Here is a 23,188-nt window from a genome sequence, read left to right as displayed (position 1 = left end):
TTATTAATGTTAAAAACAAAATGTTGCTTGCTTTTAGTAGATTTACGTAAGAATTATGGATGTAACAAATTTGGTCAAGGTCAAATAGCTTGAAAGTGACAAAGGTCAAATTTGACCAGATCCACTAACTTCTATCTCAAGACACAGAGACAGAGACAGAGAGAGGGAAGGAAGGAGAGAATAGGATAAAGGGAAATGGGAAATAGTGGTAATCATTGTGATAATTTTGCACCAAATTTCTTTGATAAAGGTCTTATCTCTCAAATATATAGAGAATTGAGTCAAATTTATAAAAATAAGAGCCACTTTCCCATTGATAAATATCAAAGAATATGAGTAGACAGTTTTCAGACAGTAATCAAAGCTATTCTCATATGAAAAGATGCTACTCTAAATGATTATGGATTGGAGAAATGCAAATTAAAACAACTGAACTACCATATCCACTAGACTATGGCAGAAAAGGAAAATGAAAAATGTTGGAAAGGATGGGGGAAAAGTGGGATAGTGATGCACTGTTGGTAAAGTTGTGAACAAGCCAACCTTCTGAATAATTTAGAACTATATTCAAAGGGCTACAAAACCATGTACACCCTTTGATTCAGCAATACCACTACTAAGTCTATATCTCCCAAAGAGATTTTAAAAAACAAAAATTAAAATGACATACATGTACAAAAATATAACAGTTCTTTTCTGGTGGCAAAGAGCTGCAAATTAATTTCATCAACTGAGGAATGGCTGAACAAGTTTTGGTAGTAAATGAATATGATGGAATAAATTTGTGCTGTAAGAAATAATGAGTGGGATGCTCTCAGAAAAACCTAGAAAGACTTAAATGAACTGATGACAAAGTGAAATGAGAAGAACCAGGAAAATATTATACATAATAAGATTAATAATTGCACAGTGATCAACAGTGAATGATTTAGCTATTTTCAACAATACAATAATCCAAGACAATTTTGAAAGATTTAGAATGAAAAATACTATCCATATCCATAGAAAGAACTGATGGAGTCTGAATAGATATCAAAGCATACTTTATTTTTCTTGGAGGTTTTTTTTGTTTTGTTTTTTTGGGGGGAGGGATATAATTTTCTTTCACATCATGACTAATAAGGAAATGTTTAGTATGATTGCACATACATAATGTATCTAATTGCCTGCCTTCTCAAGGAGAGGGGAAAGGAAAAAGAAAAAGAATTTGGTGCTCAAAACTTTTTTAAATGAATTTTTTAAATTATTTTAATATGTAATTGGGAGAAAATTAAATTTTTAATTTTTTTTTTGGGGGGGGGGAATCTAACATTTCATTTCTACTAACTCTAATATGAAAAGTAGATCCAATGAACTATTTGTTGTTAGATTCATTACTTAGAATACAAAACAAAAAAGTAATGAACACTATATGTATTTATGTATGTATGTATGCTAGTATCCTGTCTCATGATAAATTCATGGGTTGAGAATTAGAAGGGACTCACTTTTCCAAAGCCAATCAGAGATCAAGGATTTAGACTGAGATCCCTGTCTCCCAGATTAATGTTCTTTTCTGCTGCACTATCATTTAAATGAATGAATTTATAATGCTGCTAAAACTATAAAGGATAAACATGTTTTAGCAAACAAAGAACTATTAAGAGATTGGATCCAATCAATTTATTAGTGTGATCTAAATCAAATTAGTTAACTCTAGAAGCAAGTAGATACAGTGGTAGATATAGTCCTGGAATAGACATCAGAAAGACTGGATTCAAATCCTACCTCAAACATTTAATAGCTAAGTGTCTGAGGCAAGGCCCTTAACTTCACTCATACTGTTTCCTCAACAGTAAAAAGATCATTTTTTTACCTGTTTTATCTCAGGATTGTTGTGGAGATATCAAATAAGATGATGTACATAAAGTACTTTGTAAAGTTAAAAACACAACGACTATTAGATAACTACCACTGGGAATCTGAATTAGATAGTCCCTCTCTACTATAAATATTTTAAAATCCTCTCAAGAAAACCTTACTGATTGAAAATGTGGCTTATTTGAATGCCACTATACAAATTGAATGTTACTTCAGACAATATACAAACAACAAAAAGCCATAAGATCATAGGATTCAGAACTCGAGGGGACCTTACTGATTATCCCACCTTCATTTTACTTGAAGAGACCAAGTTTCAAAATACTAGAGTTTTGTATGGACTGATAAATAAAATTTTGAAACAAAATCAAAACACATCCAATGTCTAATAAAACAGATCAAGCACAAATTGGATGTATGAAACTCAACTTTGTTTGGATTGATAACACAGTAAAGGCTTATTTATTACTCTTTTGAAGTAATTGGGAACAATCCTAGTTTGAATTAAAAGTGTAAATTACAAAATCTTTTTAGAAGGAATAAGTTTTATTACAGACAAGTATACTTATTAACTAAATTAGAAGTCTAATAGAAGTCATTAAGTAATCTGTTTTAGGCAATTAAGAATACATTTAACTAGAATGTCACTATATGTTGATGTGGATGATTAAAAAGCATTTATTTTAGTCAATATTTTAAACAGCCATCACACTTGGTTCTAGGGACTAGTATAGTTTAGTTGCTTTTCCCCCTCAGATCTACACATACTAACTACAAAGGTAAATAGCTAATCTAATAATTCTCTGTGTAAACTGTTTTATCAAAAATTCAGAACAAAGTCAAAATTAATGGGATTTTGTCCTAACTAGCTCTTTATTATAAACAAAACTAACTAAATTATTTATTATATAATAACCAACATTACATATATAATAAAATATATGGTGATAATGTAAGAAATAATGTACAATAGGTCTATCTATTTCTCTCACCTTTCCGTCTGTGAATTAACTTTGTATAAATAACTTATGAAGAATTTATACTAAGGTAAAAAAGAACAGCAAAGATTTGTTTTATAAAATAAGTGAATCATAAATTGATTCATCTTTACTATTTTCACATAAACTATGAAAATATTTCTAAAGAAAATCAGTTTCAAAGGAACTATAGATCCAATAACAAGATATATACTAGAAGCTTTTGACACCAAAATTGTCATTAGATTTTAGACATCTAGATTAGTATCTGTAGGTTTCATTAGTATCAGCACTTTCACTAACAAATAATACAATTCATTAAGCAGTGGTCCTTGGTTCTTTGTTTATCATACACACTTAAATCTAACATATCTAAAAACCTATTAGCCTTAACAAATTCTATTCTGAAAACTAGGATAAAGGATAAGGATAAAATTATCTTTAGTTTTAAATGTACTAGTGAGCTAATATAAAAAAAATTTTTTTTCCCTAATTAGTCATGGTTTGGTACCTAGCATTTATATAGCACTTAATATTTCAAAATGGTTTTCTTTATTATAAATTCACAACAAGAAATGGCTCATATCAAGTAAATCCCATTAAACTGGCAATCCTACTTCTCAGATTACTAATGGTTAAAGAAATGAAAGGAAAACAACTTTTTCCTATGGTTATTCTTTCTCAGAGAATTTTTTTTTCCCTGATAAAAAGAAAATGTACTATACAAACCTGTCTTTGACAGTATGATTCTTTGAGTTTCTTGAGATGTGTTGTCATTTTCACCTTGAAGTGAATTTCACTGCTGTCCTAAGAACAGAAAAGAAAAAAGTTACTTCTTTTTATCAAGGATCTCTTTTATTTGTCCCCAAATGATTTTACTGCACATAATACTTTTGCTAATGCTTCAAAAGCATTTCTAAATAGCTTTGTAAAGGTAGTTTCAAATCTTACCTCATTTTACCCCTCCCTGCATACCCCAGTATGAATCCTTGTATCATCTTTAAAAGGAAAGAATCTCATTGATTTATTTCCCTTTTGGTCTTAGTTTTCTTGCAGAACATGACAAATATGGAAATATGTTTAAAAGAATTGCACATATTTAAACTATATCCTATTACTTGCTGTCTTGGGGAAGGGGGAGTCCATAAGGAAAGGAGAAAAACATGGAATACAAATTCTTCAAAAACAAATGTTGAAAACTATCTTTACATATATTTGGAAAATAAAACCTATTAAAAATACAAAAAATGAGAATATTAAGGGAAAATCATAAAAATATAAGATGGATGATGGAGGAAGAAAAGTCTTATACTATTACATTGCAAAATAAAACACATAATTATCAAAACTACTTGGTACTTAACACTTAACAGAAATGAAAAAAATTCTGGAAGAGATGAGGGGAGAATAGGTAAAGTAATACACTATTGGTTGTTGTCAACTGATCCAATCATTCTGAAAAATAATTTGAAACTATGCCCAAAAGATTATAAAACTCTGCATACCCTTTGACCCAGCAATACTACTACTAGGTCTGTATTCCAAAGAAATGAAAGAAAAAGTAAAAGGACCTACATGCACAAAAATATTTATAGAATAGAGAACTATTGCACCCTAAGAAATGAAGTAGTAATTTCACAAAAACATGGCAAGATCTATATGTACTGATGCAAAATGAAGAACTGGGAAAACACTGTTCACAGTAACAGGAATGTTGTAATGATGTTCAATTGTGAAAGACTTAGCTACTCTGATCAATACAGTGAACCAAAACAATCCCAAAGGACTTATGATGAGAAAATGCTATTCACCTCCAGAGAGAATTGATGAACAAATTGCAAATTGAAACATAGTTTTCTCGCTTTATTTTTCTTGCTTTTTTAAAAAATATAGCTAATATGGTAATACATTTTACATGATTTCACATGGATAATTCATATCATATGCTTGCCTTCTCAGTGGGTTAGGGAGAGGGTGGAAGGAAAAGAATTTGGAATTCCAAACTTAAAAAGAAAAGAATTGTTTAAATTCTTTTTTGAGCAAAAAAAAAAAAAAAAAAAAAAAAAAAGCTATTTGGTACTACATACCAAAAACAAATCAATGAAACAAAATAAAAACATATTTGATAAATCTAAGATTAAAAATATTAGAGAAAAGGAAAAGCTAAGAATTATCACTAAGGAAATCAATTAAGAGTAAGGCAAAAAAGTTTAGATTCACAATTTATACTATCTATTCCAATAAACTCCAATTGATTTATAATCTTATAAAAAGAGAGAAAATTAGCAGAAAAATAATTTCGTTGCCCCAATTGTGCAGAGGAAAAATATATCAAATGAAAGCAATTTACTAGAAAAAAATGGATGGATGACTATATAAAAATACTTGTGCAATAAAGAGAAATGCTACCAAAATACTTTTAATAGCAGATTGGGAAAGGATTTTGTGGTAAATGTATCTGATAAAAATCTGACATTCAAAATCATAAGTGATACAAATTTATAAGGGTAATAGCATATGTTACAGTAGAAAGAAAACTGGTTCTGAAGGATCAGAACTCAGTCTTCTTATCTATTAAGTGAGGAAATTAGATTGAATAATCTCCAAAGTCCCTTCCAGCTTTAAATTCTAGAATCCTAACAATCTCTTAATCATTAAATGATTTTTTAAAAGAATATGAACAGATAATTCTCAAAGGAGGAAACACAAATGGTTAACAATCATTTGAAAACTATTCAAACTCTGAGAAATTTAAATTAAAACAACCCTTTTGAACCCCCTTATTCCCATAAAAACAGGCCAAATAAGAAAGCACTTATTTACAACTTACTCGTTGTAAACAGGTTTTAAAAGAAAAAAAAAAAAAGTCAGTGTTGATGAACTGTAGGGGGAGGGAAAGGCCTACTAATACATTACTAGTGGACGTATGAACAATTTTTAATATGGACCATGACACTTTAGGCAGTGGTCATATTACCAGAATTACATCATATTATTAAAAGAAAAAAATCTGCATAAAAACATTTGTAGATGTTTTGATGTAATAATGGAAAAAACAGAAACAATTTGTGATTTCTGATGTTAGCCAAAATCTTGGCTCTTTATCTGCTATAACTACTAAGCACCAGTTATCCTAAAGGCAAAAAAAAGACACTGAAGATTTTTCTTGTCAGGTAATAACAATGATGAAATCTTTAAGAACCTTGTTTTGGAAGCTGTGTGGAAGATGAATTACAGAAGGTAAAGATCAGAAGCTGGAAGTCCAATTAGGAGACTGTTGCAATAATGCAAGCAAGTGGTGATAAGGATCTAATTTAGGGTGGCAATCATGTAAATAAAAAAATGGGGAACAGAAATATAAAGTAGAACTAAAAGATCTGGCAATTGAATAGATAATGGGGGGAGGAAGACAAGAGTTGTTAAGAATAACTCCAAGGCCAAGAATCTGGGTAATGAAAGGCTAGGGGGTTTCACTGACTTCAGTGAAAACAGGGAAGTTTGGAGGAGATTTCAGAAAGAGAATGAGTTCTGTATGGACATGCTGAGTTTAAGCTGCTTACATAACATCCAAGTAGGGAATGCTAACAGGCAGTTGGTGACATAAGGCCATAACTCAAGAAAGGAATTAAGGCTGAATATATAAATGTGGGAACTGATGGAGATGGATATGGAGATAACAACCAAAAGCAGAGGATGAAATCACCAAGAGAGGGTATGAGGAGAGCCCAGGCCAAAGCCTTGGAGCTAAGATATGAATACGGAATCAGCAGTCAGATAAATCAAATGAAAATCAAGAAAGAGCAGTGTCACAAAGCCAAAGGAAGAGAGAATCCAAGAGAATGAAGCAGTCAAGCATAAAAATCTACAGAGGGGTAAAGAATAAGACTGAGAAAAGATCATCAGATTTTAGCAATTAAAAAAATCAACTATGCTCATTTATCAATTGGGGAAAGACTTACATTCTTATAAATTTTTGACACAGTTCTTTATACTGGCTATAAAAATTTTTCCCAGCTTTATACTTTTGTTTTGGTTTTTTTGTGCAAACACTTTTTAATTTAATGTCATCAAAGTTGTCCATTTTGCATTTCATAATGTTCTCTAGTTCTTCTTTGGTCATAAATTATTCCCCTCTCCAAAGATCTGATAGATAAATTATCACTTGCTTTCCTAATTTGTTTATGGTACCAATCCTTTATGATCAAATCATGTACCTATAAGAAATATCTTTTAAAATCATTCCCTTAAGTCCAAAGCTGGGGGAAAAAAATTTATAGCCAGTGTTTCTGATAAAGGTTTTATTTCTAAACTATATAAAGAACTATGTCAAATTTATAAGAATAAAAGTGTTTCCCCAATTGATAAATAAATTGTCAAAGGATACAAACAGACTTTCAGATGATGAAATTAAAGCCATCTAAAGTCATATGAAAAAATTCTTCAAGTTACTATTGATTAGAGAAATACAAATTAAAACAACTCTGAGGTACCATCTCATAGCTCTCAGATTGGCTAAAATGACAAAAAAGGATAATGATGAATGTTAGAGGGGATATGGGGAAACTGGGACACTAATGCATTGTTGGTGGAGTTGTGAAATGATACAACTATTCTGGAGAGCAATTTGGAATTATGTCCAAAGGGCTATCAAACTGCGCATATCCTTTGACCCAGCCACAGAGGGAAAAGGACCCACATGTGGGAAAAATGTATGTAGCAGTTCTTTTTGTGATACCAAAGAACTGGAAAATGAGTAGATGCCCATCAATTGGGGAATGACTGAATAAGTACATGAAAGTTATGGAATATTGTTTTATAAAAAAATGAACAAGATGACATTAGAAAGGCCTGGAAAAATTCACAATGATGCCGAGTGAAACAAGCAGAACCAGGATTACATTGTACACAGAAACAGCAAGAATATGTGGAGATCAATTATAAAAGACTTGGTCTTGTCAATGGTTCAGCAATTCAAGGCAATCTCAATAGACTTTGGATAGAAAATGCCATCTGCATTCAGAAAAGTAACTATGGAGATAAATTGTAAAAGATAAAATGTAAATCAACACTTGCTATGTTCACTTCTTTTTTCTGTTTTTTTTTTCTCCCATGGCTTTTCCCTTTTGCTCTGATTTTTCTCTCCCAACATGATTCATAAAGCAATGTGTCTTAAAAATAATAAATCAACTAGAGAAAATATCTCCAGTTGAGTGGTAATGTCAGAACCCAAACTTTCAGGGATTGAGAAGTAACATAGGTAAGAAAAAGTCAAAGATTATACAGACTTTTTTTCAGGCATTGTATCATAAAAGACAAGGGGTTTTCTCAACAACAGGTCAAGAGTTTAGCAGAGTTATGAAAATCTGGGGAAGTATGGAGAAATCAAGTCAGTAAACATTAATTAAATGCCTACAATGCAACAGGCACGGAGGAAAATCTGAGTGTAATTCCAGGAATCAGGGAACAATCAATAGAAAAGAAGAAATTGAAGATCAGGAGGGAGGCTAATCCTTCCGGAAGAAACAATATAAAAAGCAAAAGTAGAGCAGTTGGTCTTGGCCAAAAAAAAAGAATAAAGTGAAGGATGATACAAAAATCTCTGACAAATTGACTGGGGGGAAAAGGAGCTCGTAGTGTATCACCTCTATTTTGCTTAGTCATCTACTAAAATGAAGGGGTAACAGAATGGTATAAAAGACTAAAAAAGGCCTGGTAGATAAAACCGTAAAAAATCCCACATAAAACCAGCAGATTTATGTGATATCTTCATAAGTATTGCCTACCCTACAAAGAATAGAAAAGGTGTGATGGGGTTATGCCAGAGGTTGGATCCAGCCAGGCATGAATGGTGCTATGAAGAGAAGACAAGGGGGAAGGATGGTATTAAGACTGAGTCTTCTAGTGAGTTAAGATAGCAAGGAAGCAGAGAGAGGACTACAAGGACTGTAGTTCTCCATAAAAAGGAACAATTTTGAAATAATTAAAACAAAGGGAGAGATGAAAGGTTAGGAGGCCACAAATACCAGACAGATTAGGTAAAAGATGGTACTCACCTGTCCAATGACTTTGAGTTTAATGTATTCTCCTTCTTTCTTTTCCCCCAAGTCCTCAGCAGAAGGTTTTGCTTCCTAATCAAAAAAAAAAAAAAAAAAAGGTAAATTTCTCATTTTCTACTGAAAAGTAAATTACCTTTCCTTAAAGCAGAAATTCTGTACTGAAAAACACTTATTAGTTTTTTTCCAGCATATGGAATCAATCTAAAAAATGATAATGAGTCAAGTTCAGTCAGAAGCACTAGTTTGAAGAGAAGGAAATTAAGAAATTTCTATTTTTTAATGTAGTCAATTCTTTATTATTCACATTATTCCATTTCATTCATATTCTTAATCCTAGGTCAAATTCTCCGAAATGATAATCATATTTATGACCTAACTAGCTAGCCAGTCAGATTGAGGACACTCAACCTTATTATCAATTTAAAAAAACAGAATTGGAAAGGAAAACCTGCTGCCAAAATGGTGACAACCATTATAGAGTGAGAGAAACTATTTTGAGATTATTTACCAATATGCATCAGTGCTCCCTACAAAGATGATATAGAATATATTTATATACAAGAATTGATATAGGTGTATAATAAAAAAAATAAGAATCCAATTTGTTTATAAATGTAAGAAATCCTTACAAAGAAAATAAACAGAACTATGAGAAAGTTTTATCATGATATAATAAGAAAAGGAATGATGAATCTCCTGTTTGAAAGTACTCTATATAATAAGACAATTCATTGTCATAAGAAATGTTATTCTATGTTCTCTAACCATAACCATTCTGACCACGATACTATTCAATCTTTAAACTTAAATATATGTTCTTCTACTCTTTATTACTTCTTCAAAAATAAACACTTCCCCCTCCCAAGTAACTATATATTGTAGTTTAAATATGGGCATCTACTTGCTTCAAATTAACAATACAAAACCAATAAATCTTATGAAAAATAAAACCCTTACATTCAAGAATCAACAGCCTACAATAGACTGTAGCTTTTGTGTATCTATAATAAAAATAGCTTAGATAACAGAATTGGCATGGTTAGTATACCCCTGCCTGCTTGTCATGCTGCAGTGTTTTGAATTTTTGCTGACTGCAGCAAACTGGCACAGTAGATAAAAGTAACCTTCTTAGCTGATAAAGTATTTGACTTGAAAGCTAAGAACATAAACTTGGAAAACATCCTGAATATTATCTTGACATGTTCACCTCACCTTACTCAGTTCTTAGTTTGTGAGAAAGAAGAGATATTATCCTCATTTTGTAAATGGAATCAATAAAATAAAATAAAATAAAATAAAACTCTATGATACAAGAGGGAGGAATTGTCCCCTCTCCTCTTCTTCTTCTTCTTTCTCTATTCTGTAAGTCAAGCATTCTCACTTATTTCCACTTGTAAACTCTAAACTACACTTGTCAATTAGCTACTGCATGGTCAGAGAGAATAAAAGTTGATGAAACAGCATACTGCCTTAAGTCATAAAGGTCATCTTTGTCACTTTTAATCTGGTTTCCTGTATGGAAACCTTTGTATCCAACTTTCTACAAATTTTCTTATTTCTGATTGATTTTATGGACTTGTGTTTATTTTTCTCTAGTTTCCAATAATTACTAGTTTTCTGATTCCACTGTTTTACTCAGTTTATCATCTACTACCTTTCTCAACCTTGTACTCAGCCATCTAACACCCTTACTTTAGCTTGTCTACTTGGTTCCGAGTTATGCTGCTCAGTGTCCTACTCTTTGTTGACTCATTTGGGGTTTTCTTGGCAAACATAATGGAGTACTTTCCCATTTCCTTCTCTGGTTCTGTTTAAAATGAGGAAACTGAGGCAAACAGGATAAGGGGATCTCCACCATCATATTGATGAATACATCTGGCAAATGCTCATCTCTTCCTGTTTAATGCTTCACCTGATATTTATTATGAGAGTCACTGGACAAGTTTTATTTCTATTGTTACATTTTCTAAGGATTTCTAAATAACCTCAATGCATGAATGAAAGACTTCTTATAAGAGAGCTTCTAACCTACTAAATAAATGTTTTTTCATAATAAACAATAATGCAACCTTATATCGTTAATATTTTTTAGACAATTGTGACCATGGTTAAGGTGATCTTTGTTAAATATTACTTGCAAACTGATTTTCGACCTAATAACAGTCTCATCAAAAATGCCCTTAATTCACTAATAAAAAGATGATCCTCATATACATTTTGTATAGATGACATAAGTCAGTAGTTGCTAATATTCTGTCTTAAAGCTAGTATGTATCTGAGGTAGGGTTTAAACTCACGAAGATGAGTCTTCCTGACTCCAGGTCTGGCACGCTGTCCACTTTGCCACCTACCAACATGGCTACAATTTCTGATGCTCATTTAATCCCATGGGTCATGCCAGAAAACTTGGACTCTAGACTCCACTACTTGCTCTGACCTTTGATATTTCTTTCTGGTCCTACCTCATTCCAACTACTTTATTTCCACCTACCACAATAGAAAGTGAAACAGTAATCTTTGTATCACATCACAAAATAAAAGTCCTATTTTATCCTTACAGTTATGAATTATAATCAACTACATAAAGATGTCTTCAAATATGTTATATTAAATTACTGAGGGTAATAAGAAGTATATTTGAATTTCACAAGAAAATGTGAAGTACAGTCTTGAATTTTCCAGCAAGATTAGAAATATTAGGGGGCAGCTCGGTGGAGCAATGGATAGAGTACCAACCCTGAAGTCAAGAGGACCTGAGTTCAAATCTGACCTCAGATACTTAACATTTCCTAGCTGTGTGACCCTGGGCAAGTCACCTAATCCCAATCGCCTCAGCAAAAATAAACAAACAAACAAATGAATAAATAAAAATTAAAAGATTTGGAATATTACAGATCTCACTAATTCACCATGGTATTTAGACTAACATATAATAAACTTCACAACACAACAAAGAAAACTTTTTCCCTGAATTTTTAAAAAATTCTTCTTTCAAGACCTCAGAACCTCAGAAACTAAATACTAAAAGAGTGGTGCTATCCATTAGGTAAAAATCATTAGCAAATATGTCAATCTGAATATTGATGTAATTTTATTTTTAACATGATATTCTGTTAAAGTCCTACGTTTTAGTTGTAGGATGTAACTACAGAATGTAAAAATATTGCTAAGAAATTTAAGATATATAAATGTTTTAACATTAACATTTTAAAAGAAATACAAATTGTTCACTTTGTTTTCTCCTCAAATCCTCAAATGGATCTATGATTTAGCCAATTTCAGACATCCTTCCAACAATGATTCTTTTCTATGTGACTATTCTATGTGACTTTTGTCCAAGTCCTTGAAAAATATTAAATGTCACTCATCTTCTCTATCATACAATTTCTTGGTATCCTTAACTTCTTGTTCTTTTCTGGAGTTCACCATTGGTTAAGTAATCAAGCCACAAGAAGCCTTTTCACTGTATTTTGTTTGATATTCATCTTTAATTCTTCAGAGGTAGTCATGTCCCAGGTCTTGCTGCCAAGAAGCAAAATCAGTAATATGTTTCTATTTTTTAAAAGCTAGACATAAGCTGTTATGGAAAACTTGAAGTTCATAAAAATCCAGAGTACTCTTGCTTTTCAACTTTGGGCCTAGCTCACTGTCCATCTGTATTGTCTCTCTCAGACATGTAAACTGTTGATAAGTCCTATAAGGGCTTTATTCAGACTCTTCTCGAAATTTGGACAACAGATGTTTGTCCATTTATTCTTTCCTATGTGAATAAGTGATCTTTTCTGTAATGTCTTAAGTTTTAATGTAATAAACATGGTACTATCCACAAGCATATATGGAAGATTACAACATCCACAGGGAATCCCTATCCAAACAAGATTGGAACTCCACCTGATATCACATTGGTGAATACATTTGGCAATCATACATATCTTTCTTCTTGTTTAATGCCTCACCTCATATTTATTATGAATTACTGTGAAAAGTTTTATTTCTATTGTTACACTTTCCAAGGACTTCTAAATGACCTCAACACATGAATGACTCCTTATAAAAGAGCTTTTAAACCTACCAAATAAATGTTTTTTCATAATAACAAACAGTAATCACAATGGAATCTTATACTGTTTACATCTTTTAGATAATTGTGATATGGTTAAGATGATCTTTGTTAAGTATAACTTGCAAAAACTGGCTTTCTCCCTAATAACAGCCTTGCCAAAAATACTCTTAATTCACTAACAAATAGATGAGCCTCATATACATTTTGTATAGATGAGAGAAAAGGCATAAAAGTCGGTAGCTATTGATATTCTCAGTTATTTTTTTGGTATCAATAGGCCCAAAATGTTTTCCACATCTTTAGTACCTTCCCCTCCATTAGAGACCTGTTTTGGTAAACAGGTCCCACAATGTTCTCACAGCTATATCATACGCATAAATCTCCTCTACATATATTTAATGCAATCTGGTACTTGTTCTCATCTTAGTTCTCTTTTGTGCTATTTCTCTTTCAGTAAGCACCTAAGGAATTATGATATTAGGGTCTAAATGTGATGAATCCACTATCCTTGATGAAGAAAAGTCATAATTGTTGCAAATATTTTCCACCTTTCTTCTATGCATAAGACTCCTATATCCATCTTTGCCTATATCTGAGACGGCTTTACTTAGTTAGCAAAGCTAACTCAGAGTGCCAATTATTCTTTTGATTCCTTTCTTTAGGCTATATGAACCAATTCATATTCATTCATCCATCCTTCTAAGATTTTTAGAGACAAACATATTCTTGTTCAGAATTACCTTTAGCAGTCATCTATTTTGAAAATAAATACTTGCTAAAGTACTTTCTATACTTTTTTGGTCACCTTCCTGAAATTTGTATTAATTTTTGAGATACAAGAATGTTTTTTACATAAAGTTTTTGCTATAAAAACCATTTTTAGCTCAAGGATCTTACCAAAAAAAAAAAAAAAAGGTGAAGGGGCTAGATTTTGACTCCTATCTTAGATGAAATTATCATAGTGCTAATGATATATATGCAAGTATTTATTAAGCACCTACTATTCACCAGGCACTATGCTTATTTTGAATCATTTATTAAATTAAGATTAAATCTTAATTTCTTTTTTTTATCTGAGATTCTGATCATAACTTTACTGAGCCAATAGTGTGACTGTACAGATGACTTGGGGAATAATTTCTACATCCATTATATGTCTTTTCCTATTAAATGTAATCAAGTTTATTCTTTGTGATATTATTTGGGGCTCTCCATAATTAACACCTACCAATTTTTTAAAATAAAGTACTGATGGTATAGTCTGTATGATCTGCAAGTCTTTGCAGTCTCTAATTTTTTTCTCCCAAATAATATATTTTCATATATTTTTCTCCATCTTCAATTTTTCCACTATTTGCATAAAAACAACCAAGGGTATATTCATTTGATATGGAAGGATTTATTAAATTCTTCATAACATCTCTACCATTTCACCCGTATTAATTGCTGTTCTTGTACAGGCTACAATTATTTTCATGGTAGTTTATCATTAATACCACATTAACTAGGGTAGTGACTATTTCTCATAGCTTTGGGGTTCATGATAAAACATACTTTTATGTCAACTTCTTTGCACATCAAAAGAGTTAACTGTGACAACAGCAGGATTGTGTGACTATCATTTAAGATAGACTTGGTTCTTTCTCAGCAGTTCAGTGATCCAAGGCAATTCCAAAACACTGGTTGGAAAACGCCATCCACATCCAGAAAGAGAACTAAGAAGACTGAATATAGATCGATCAATAGATACAATTTTCACCTTTTTTTCCCTTCTGTTTTTTTCCTCTCATGGTTTTTTTCCCTTTTGTCCTGATTTTTCTCTCTCAACATGATTCATATGGAAATATTTTTAAAATGAATATACATGCATAACCTAAAAAAAATTATATATAATTAGGGAAAATAAAAATAATTATTTTTTAAAAAGTATCTATGAGGCAAAATTCCAGTTTGCTGCAACTTTCATCTTTGTCAGATTAACATTACTTAGATTCCCCCAGTTGCTGACTATTGTAACAAGTTTCTTACTTTTAAAGTACCAACAGTCTAATTAAAATTTGACAGTCTTTAAAAACTTTGATATTCTTAGTACCCTCTGTACCCTTTCCTGCCACAATCATCAATTACCTTCACTCTGCATCCAATCTGCCACTCTTACTAAAGAAGCAGAAAAGGATCACACAAGACTAGGGACAATTTTTGTCTTCTTTCTTTGGTTTCTTTATTGCATGGGTTGCCCTGGCTAAAGAATTTTCATCACCAGGCAGCTCACTTATCAGAGAGGTGCATCCCTACAATTTACTAGCCTCTTTCTCGGAAAACAGACTCATTCTGTTCCTGAGGTTATATACTTTCCAGCACCTACACTGTTCCCAGAGTTTATACTCTCCTGGCAAAGCCTTCAAGAATCCAGACACCTCAATGTCATGATAAGACACTGGAGCAAGATTTTTTTGGTCAGTACTGACTAAAGGCAGACATCAAAGGAGTCAAAAACACTAATAGAATTTACAATACATCTTTTTAAAAGTTATGATTAATACATTTTCTTATCTATTTCCTGGATGATCCATCTTGTCAATCCTAAACCTTTAAGTTACAAGATATATTTTGTTCTCTCAGTTCATCATTCCACTCAATTCAGTTTTCCAAAATCCAAATTATTTCCCCTTTTTGACTGACTAGTTTTTGTGTAACACTGACAGGTTAGTATAGTCATTACAGAGCTCATGTTAACACAATGAAGAATACATTACAACAAGTTAAGGATTTCTGATTTCATTTGTTGTTTAATAAACTTAAGATATAATACCTTTCTCTTGCCACTCAGTACAAAAGGAACTGTCATACTTTTCTATTTGTAACCCTAGTATTTAGCAGGTGCTTTACATGTAATAAGCATTTAATGAATGTTTTTTTCATTTATTCAACATTGAAAGGTTTCAGAATTCTGATTAATACAGTAACTATGAATTAATAAGGCATGTAAATATGCTCCTCAACAAAGAAGAAAACCAAAGTACAAAACAAGGCATACATTTTTAGATATGGCTAGTATGTTTTTTGTTTTGCTTTGTTTTTGCTTAACTGTACTAATTTGTTACTAAAGGCTTCTGGGGGAGGGAGGGAGGAAACTAGAAAAAGGCAGTGATACAAAAGCAGCATCAATATGGCTTTTTTTTTTTTTTTTTAAGAAAAAAGTATCTCAAAAAGGTTCTAGAATGAGTTAGAAGATTGAAGTCTAAGATTAACTCTACTACTAACAATCTATGACTTTTAACCTCTCTACACTACCTATAAAATTATAAGATGATTACATTATCTATAAAATGAAAGGAACTGTACTAGAATGATCTCTAAAAAAAGAATGCTTTGTCCTTTCAGCAGGCAAGTCTTTTAGCAAAGGTGCTGACCATGAAATAAGGTAATTCATGTACAGAACCTACATCTAACTACTTTTAAAATATTAAATATCCTTAATAAATTTTGATGTATATTCAAAATTATTGACAAAACAATCATCCAAAAGCAGAGATAAAAATCACATTAGTTTTGCTGAATTGATTTTTCTTCTTTATTCTCCTTTGTTATAAGAGATTACTTTCTAGGAAGGATGGGAATGTAGGCAATATAAAAAAGATATTAATAAAATTCTTATTTTACTGAATTTACAAATATTATTTTACAAAACCCTACATCATTATAGAATTTAAAATATGCTCTGTGACTAAATAAACAAGGCAAAATTATATAAGACAAGCCTTAAAATTTAGAATTTTAAAATAAATCTCAAAAAAAATTGTGTTAATGTGGGGGGAAGGGGGACAATTAAGGCCATTATGAAATTATCAATTTTAAATTCCTATCTATAATCCCTCAAAAAAAAATCACAATTTAACTAAAACTGAGGTTAGTCACATTTTGATCAAATCTTTACAGGGACATTCTAAATCAAAAGAATGTTTAAGAAAAGGAATGTTTTACTAGAACATAGATCTATAGTAGGAAGGGATTCCCAGTTTATTTAGCTCAACCACCTCAATTTTGCAAGTGAGGAATCTGAGGCCCAAATAAGTTACGACTCAACTAAGATCACATCTATAAATTTATAATAAATTTAGCACTTTTCCCATAATACCATGTTGTGTCCAATAATTTTAGGGTGGTGGTTGTTGTTTTAAATTGTTATGTCAATAAATTACACAAGATTCTCAGTTGATATTGTATAAACATTTCCTCCATCACAAGCATCTAAAAATGTTCCATCTGAGTCACCCCACAATCTCTTGAGCATTGCCTGAAAGCAAAGAGCCCAAGTAAGTGACCAGGCCATTGCCAAAGCCAATAGGCATCAGAGGTATTACTTGTATACAAGTCTTCCCAAGAACAAAGAGACTTGGGAAAACTATGATGAATTTAGGTAAATAATTTCAATGAAGAGACAGCTGGAAGGTAGTAGAGAGCTAAACCAGGAAGCTAAGAAAATTTTTCAGCCAATTTAAATGCCTGGGTAAATCATCCAACTTTCCAGTTAAACAGAAAAGTTGTCAAACAGTTGCCATTTCATATCAGTAAACATGATATCCTCATTGGGAGTTCCCAATAAAAATGAAGGGGGGGAGGTGGGAAAAGGGGGAATCTGTTTTAATAAGATCACTGAAAGTTACAAGAAATCATAGATCTGGTCAAACTTTTTTTTAAAAGGAACTTAGAAAAATATTCTTTGTTACATGGAATGGCTAGCGGAATGTCTAAAAAAAAAAGTGGGGGAAAGTGGGGGGGGGGGGGGGAATTTAAGGGTTTATGAAACCTTCCCCTCCTAAAAACTCCAGATAGGTTTTAAGTATTTATCTTCATGTTGTACCTGTTACCATAAACATTTTTGGTGCTTAATAAAAGTTTAAATTAGATGACGTGTTTGTTGAATTGATATCAAATTGATTTATTGTTTACGTCTTTAAAAAACTAGTCTGAACTTAAATATCAAAAGATATTTCCATATACATAGTTTAAAAAAAGATTACACATCAAACTATGAACCTATATTATGTATACAAGTTTGCTTTTAATTCATAATAAATTTAAAATTTAAATCTGAACCTGTCCTGTTTGTCTGTGCCTCTTTCTGACATTCCTTCTGCACTCTCCTATGCAGCTTTTCTTTCTTTTTTCTTTGTCAACCTTTTTGATCTTACTCCAATAGAGGAAAGAATGAAGAAATCCTTTTACAATTAAGCAAAGCAAATTTCTATATTAGCCATGACCACTAAGTCTCATTTTGCTTTGAGTCTATCACTTCTGTTGGGAAATAAGTAGCACATTTTATCAGTTTGTCTGTTAACTGTTGTATAAAATTGTTTTCCCAGATCTGCTCACTCCACTCTGCATTGATTCATATAATCCTTCTTAAGTAAGGCTGAAAATGGTCCTTTCATCATTTCTTGATGTTCATGGGTTTAACAAAAGTAGCAGCTACAAATTATTTTTGTATATACACATAGGTCCTTTTCCTCTGCCTCGACATTTCTGGTTGTCAAAGGGTTTGGTGACTTTGGGGGCATTAAATTCCAAATTGTTTTACAAAATGGTTGGATACAATCACAGCTTTATCAATACTGCAGTGATATTCCTTTTCCCCAAATTAATAATTTTCAACAATTAACATTTTATCTTTTTGTTACTTTTGCCAATCTAATGAGTCTGAAGTAACTTTAATTTATAATTCTATTATGAGAGATTTGGAGCATTTTTTTTTAATGGTTACCAATAGTTTGAATTCTTTGAAAACTCTGTTTTTTACCTTTCAATGATTTATCTTTTGGAAATACTTAAACAAGTCTTTATAAATCTTGAGTATGAGACTTATCTTTTTTAAACTTTTATTTTATTTTATTTATTATAGCTTTTTATTTACAAAACATATGCATGGGTAATTTTTCAACATTGACCCTTGCAAAACATTCTGTTCCAACTTTTTCCTTTCTTTTCTCCATCCCCTCCCCTAGATGGCAGGTAGTCCAATACATGTTAAATATATTAAAGTATATGTTAAATACAATATATGTATACATATTTACACAATTATCTTGCTGTATGCAAACATATATTGTATCTAGGATATACTGCAACATATCCAACATATAAAGGACTGCTTGCCATCTAGGGGAGGGGGTGGAGGGAGGGAGGGGGAAAAAAATCGGAACAGAAACGAGTGTCAATATAATGTAATTATTAAATAAAAAAAAAAAAAACAATTATCTTGCTGTACAAGAAAGATCAGGTCTTCTTAGAAAGAAGGTAAAAATAGTTGAGAAGGAAAACAAAAATGCAAGCAGACAACAGAAAGAGTGTGAGTGCTATGTTGTGGTCCACACTCATTTCCCATAGTTTTCTCTCTGGGTGTAGCTGATTCTCTTCATTACTGAACAATTGGAAATAGTTTGGATCATCTCATTGTTGAAGAGAGCCATGTCCATCAGAATTGATCATCATATAGTCAGTCTTGTTGTTGCTGTGTATAATGATCTCCTGGTTCTGCTCATTTCACTCAGTATGAATTCATATAAGTCTCTCCAAGCCTCTCTGAAATCATCCTGCTGGTCATTTCTTAGGGAACAGTAATATTCCATAACATTCATATACCACAATTTATTCAGCCATTCCCCAATTGATGGGCATCCATTCAATTTCCAGTTTCTAGCCACTACGAAAAGGGCTGCCACAAACATTTTTGCACATATGCAAAATTCCTTTCTTTAAGATCTCTTTGGGATATAGGCCCTGTAGAAACACTGCTGGATCAAAGAGTATGAACAGTTTGATAATTTTTTGAGCATAGTTCCAAATTTCTCTCCAGAATGACTGGCATGGCAGAATGGTCCACAATTCCACCAACAGTGTGCCAGTTTTTCCACATCCCCTCCAACATTCATCATTATCTTTTCCTGTCATCTTAGCCAATCTGAGAGGTGTGTAGTGGTATCTCAATTGTCTTAATTTGCATTTCAAATATGAAACTTTTATCAAATAAACTTGCAGTAAAATGTTCTTTTCCCATTTGTTTACTTCTAATTTTTGCTGCACACTGATTTTTATTTGTCAAAACTTTTATATTTACATAATATTTTATCTCCAAAAAGAGTCAACATATGGGACTTCTGACCTATACAGAAGCAGGTAGACTCACTCCAGCAAAAAACTAAAAATCACACCAGATCTTATAATGATCAAAAAAAAAAACAATACAAAACTACAGCAAGTGATTTTTTCCCCCACTCTCACACTCCACAAAATGTCAGCTGAAAGGAAGACACCAGAAAACTACCTTAGCTTAAACAAGCAAATGGAGTCTACTACCACAACCAAAACACCAGAGTGATAAGATGTTTGTTTCTGGTATGATTCTATATAAGAAAGCAGTAATAATATAATGATTTGGGGTTGTGAATGTTGGTTTCAATGTAACTGCTTTGAAACAAGGGTTTATTTTTTATTTGCAGATTATACAGCTTTATAAAAACTAGTCCCATGGGTGGACATGGTCTTCCCCTGGAAGACACAAGGGGCTTTATTATAGCTTTTTATTTACAAAACATATGCATGGGTAATTTTTCAACATTGACCCTTGCAAAACATTCTGTTCCAACTTTTCCCTTTCTTTTCTCCATCCCCTCCCCTAGATGGCAGGTAGTCCAATACATGTAAAATATATTAAAGTATATGTTAAATATAGGTATTATCCAGTCTGACAAGATCACAGATCACTTTCTTCTCAGAACTAAGAGAAGTACCTTGCAAATAGCAAGCACTTAATAAATGGTTACTGAGAAACACACATACATCAAACTCTACAGGGAAACAGTTAAGAAGATAATAAACACTGGCAAGGGAAAAAAATCTAAAAAAGCAAACAATTAAAAACTAAGTTGGTACCCATTATAAGATATAGAAATAATTTTAAAGAATCTTAGGAAGTAAAAAGTGATACAGAATGAAGTGGACGTAAAAAAAATTTATACAATAGCATAGTTAAAAAAAATTTTTTTTGGTGAGGTTTAACAACTGATCAAAACCAATTGCGTCTCTAGAGGACCTATAATGAGACCAGCCTCTGACAGAGAAGTGAAAAGACTCAAAAGTGCAGAGACCTACATTTTTGTATATATCCACTGTGTGAGTGTTTGCTTAACTATGCTTATCTGTTTTAGGTTTTTTTCTCTCTTTTTTAAAATTAGGGTGTGGGGGTTGATTCTTTTTAATTAAAAAAGATCATTTTATAATCTTCAAAAGTCCACAGAAAACTACAGAAGATAGAGGACAATTTTGAAAGTAAAAAGTTAAATAATTAAGACTTTTTTTTTTAGGCAAGTGGTATAGCGTAGTTACCCTCTCATATCCAATCCTCTTTCTGTATTCTAGGAATATAGGAATGATCTTTTTTTTTTTCACTATTTAAAAGTTTGGAATATTTTAAAAATCTACATTAAAAAACAAGGTTTTTATGTTTAGAATTTAACCATCATAAAATTTCAATTATCCAGAACCCTTATGGGAAATGAGTCATGCTGATATAAATGAATTCACTGGAGAGTTACAGATTACTAATTTTACAAAAACAGCTCTAGAATGCTAATTTTACAAAAACAAACTTTTATTTAACAATCTTATCTTTAAAACTGGGTTTTATTTTAGTCAAAATTCTTCTAAAATGTATTAGAAATTAAATATTTTTCTGCCTTCTTCAAGGATACTAACCAGAGGTAGCTAAATGGCATAGTGGATAGAGCACTCTCCTTGGAATCAGGAAGACCTGCATTCAATTCTGGCCTCAGACACTTAACACTAGCTGTGTGACTGACTCTGACTAAGTTACTTAACTCCAACTGCTTCTCAAAAAAACCCAAAAAACAAACAAACAAAAAACTAATCATAATTTCATAATGATTTTGGATTATGATATGAATACCAATTAAACATTGTTGTTGTCATTTAGTCGTTTCAATCATATCTGACTCTTTAGGACTCTATTTGGAGTTTTCTTGACAAAGATAATGAAGTAGTTTGCCATTTCCTTCTCCAGCTCATTTTACAGATGAGGAAACTGAGGAAAAGTGTTAAGTGACACACAACTATTACATTTCTGAGGTCAAAATTTGAATTCAAGAAGCCTGAACTCTTATCTAGTGTACAACCTAGCTACAGATTATAAATCTAACATGATTATTATATAGTATTGTAGTTTTTAATATAGTAAATACCCTTGGAATTTATTTAAATACTTAAAGTTGTATATTTCACTATTTTTTGCTCTTTATAAATTTTCTCTTTCTTTGCTATCGGTATAAGCTAGCAATAGCAGGGGCAGCTAGGTGGCGCAGTGGATAGAGCAGTAGCCCTGAAGTCAGGAGAAACCAGAGTTCAAATGTGACCTCAGACACTTAAAAGTTCCTGGGTGTGAGGCCCTGGGCAAAACACTTAACCCCAACTGCCTGGGGGGGGGGGGGGGGGGGATGGGAAAAGTGGAGGGAGGGGAATAGGAAGGGGGGGAGGGAGAGGAGGGGAGAAAGGAGGAGGAGAGGAAGGTGGGAAGAAAGGGAGGGAAAGGAGGGGAGGGAAGAGGATCAGAAGCTATCAGCAACAAATCTTACCCCCTCTCTTATTTGCTGTGAGCTTAGAAATTTAAATTGTCTGAATTCTAGCCAAAGAGACTCAACAATAAGTACATGAGTTATAGACATGTACTTCATAGTATCGTGACTACTCAGAATAGTCTTCTTTCTTATGAACACTTCCTCTTTTGTCCTCCTGCCATACCACATAAAGACTAGGGAAAAACTTACTGGATTTTCAGGTGGAGAGCTATATGGGACTTGTCAATCACTACTTGCCTCAAGGACCCACTTCATAATCCAGAGCTAGCTCCTCCTACTTTCTTTCCTTCTACCGTGTTGCTGGCTCTCTGCCACTATCATCTTACTTATCCACCTAGCTAATTCTCCTCCCAAGGTTCACATGGAAATGGAAGAAAGAATTCTGACTTTGCCATGCTTCCCAATAACCACCCAACTTTGGGTTACAAAACAAGAAAGCAGGAGTTTAACAACAACAACAAAAAAGATTAGAGTTACAAAAAGTCTTAAAAGCCTGTTTACTACAAACTAACTCAACTCTTTCATGTCATTTTTCAGTCATGTCTGACTCCTTGTGAGCCTGTGGATCATACTGTCCGTGTG

The 23,188-nt window shown here is 32.3% G+C and overlaps 1 protein-coding gene across 1 annotated transcript in view; it reads right to left on the bottom strand.

The window, feature by feature from the left end:
• The window catches only part of SUMO1 (small ubiquitin like modifier 1), a 45,732-nt gene that overhangs the window by 5,722 nt on the left and 16,822 nt on the right, over nt 1-23,188 (bottom strand). Inside the window, exons 2-3 of the mRNA XM_051983768.1 lie at nt 8,891-8,965; nt 3,567-3,644 (exon numbers count right to left, since the gene is read on the bottom strand). Of these exons, the coding sequence (XP_051839728.1) occupies nt 3,567-3,644; nt 8,891-8,965 (153 nt within the window). The remainder of the gene's footprint in view (nt 1-3,566; nt 3,645-8,890; nt 8,966-23,188) is intronic.

Source organism: Antechinus flavipes, chromosome 3 (assembly GCF_016432865.1).
Source record: "Antechinus flavipes isolate AdamAnt ecotype Samford, QLD, Australia chromosome 3, AdamAnt_v2, whole genome shotgun sequence".
NCBI lineage: Eukaryota > Metazoa > Chordata > Mammalia > Dasyuromorphia > Dasyuridae > Antechinus > Antechinus flavipes.
The sequence above is the reverse complement of the archived record's forward strand: the minus strand, read 5'-3'. Positions and strand labels throughout refer to the sequence as shown.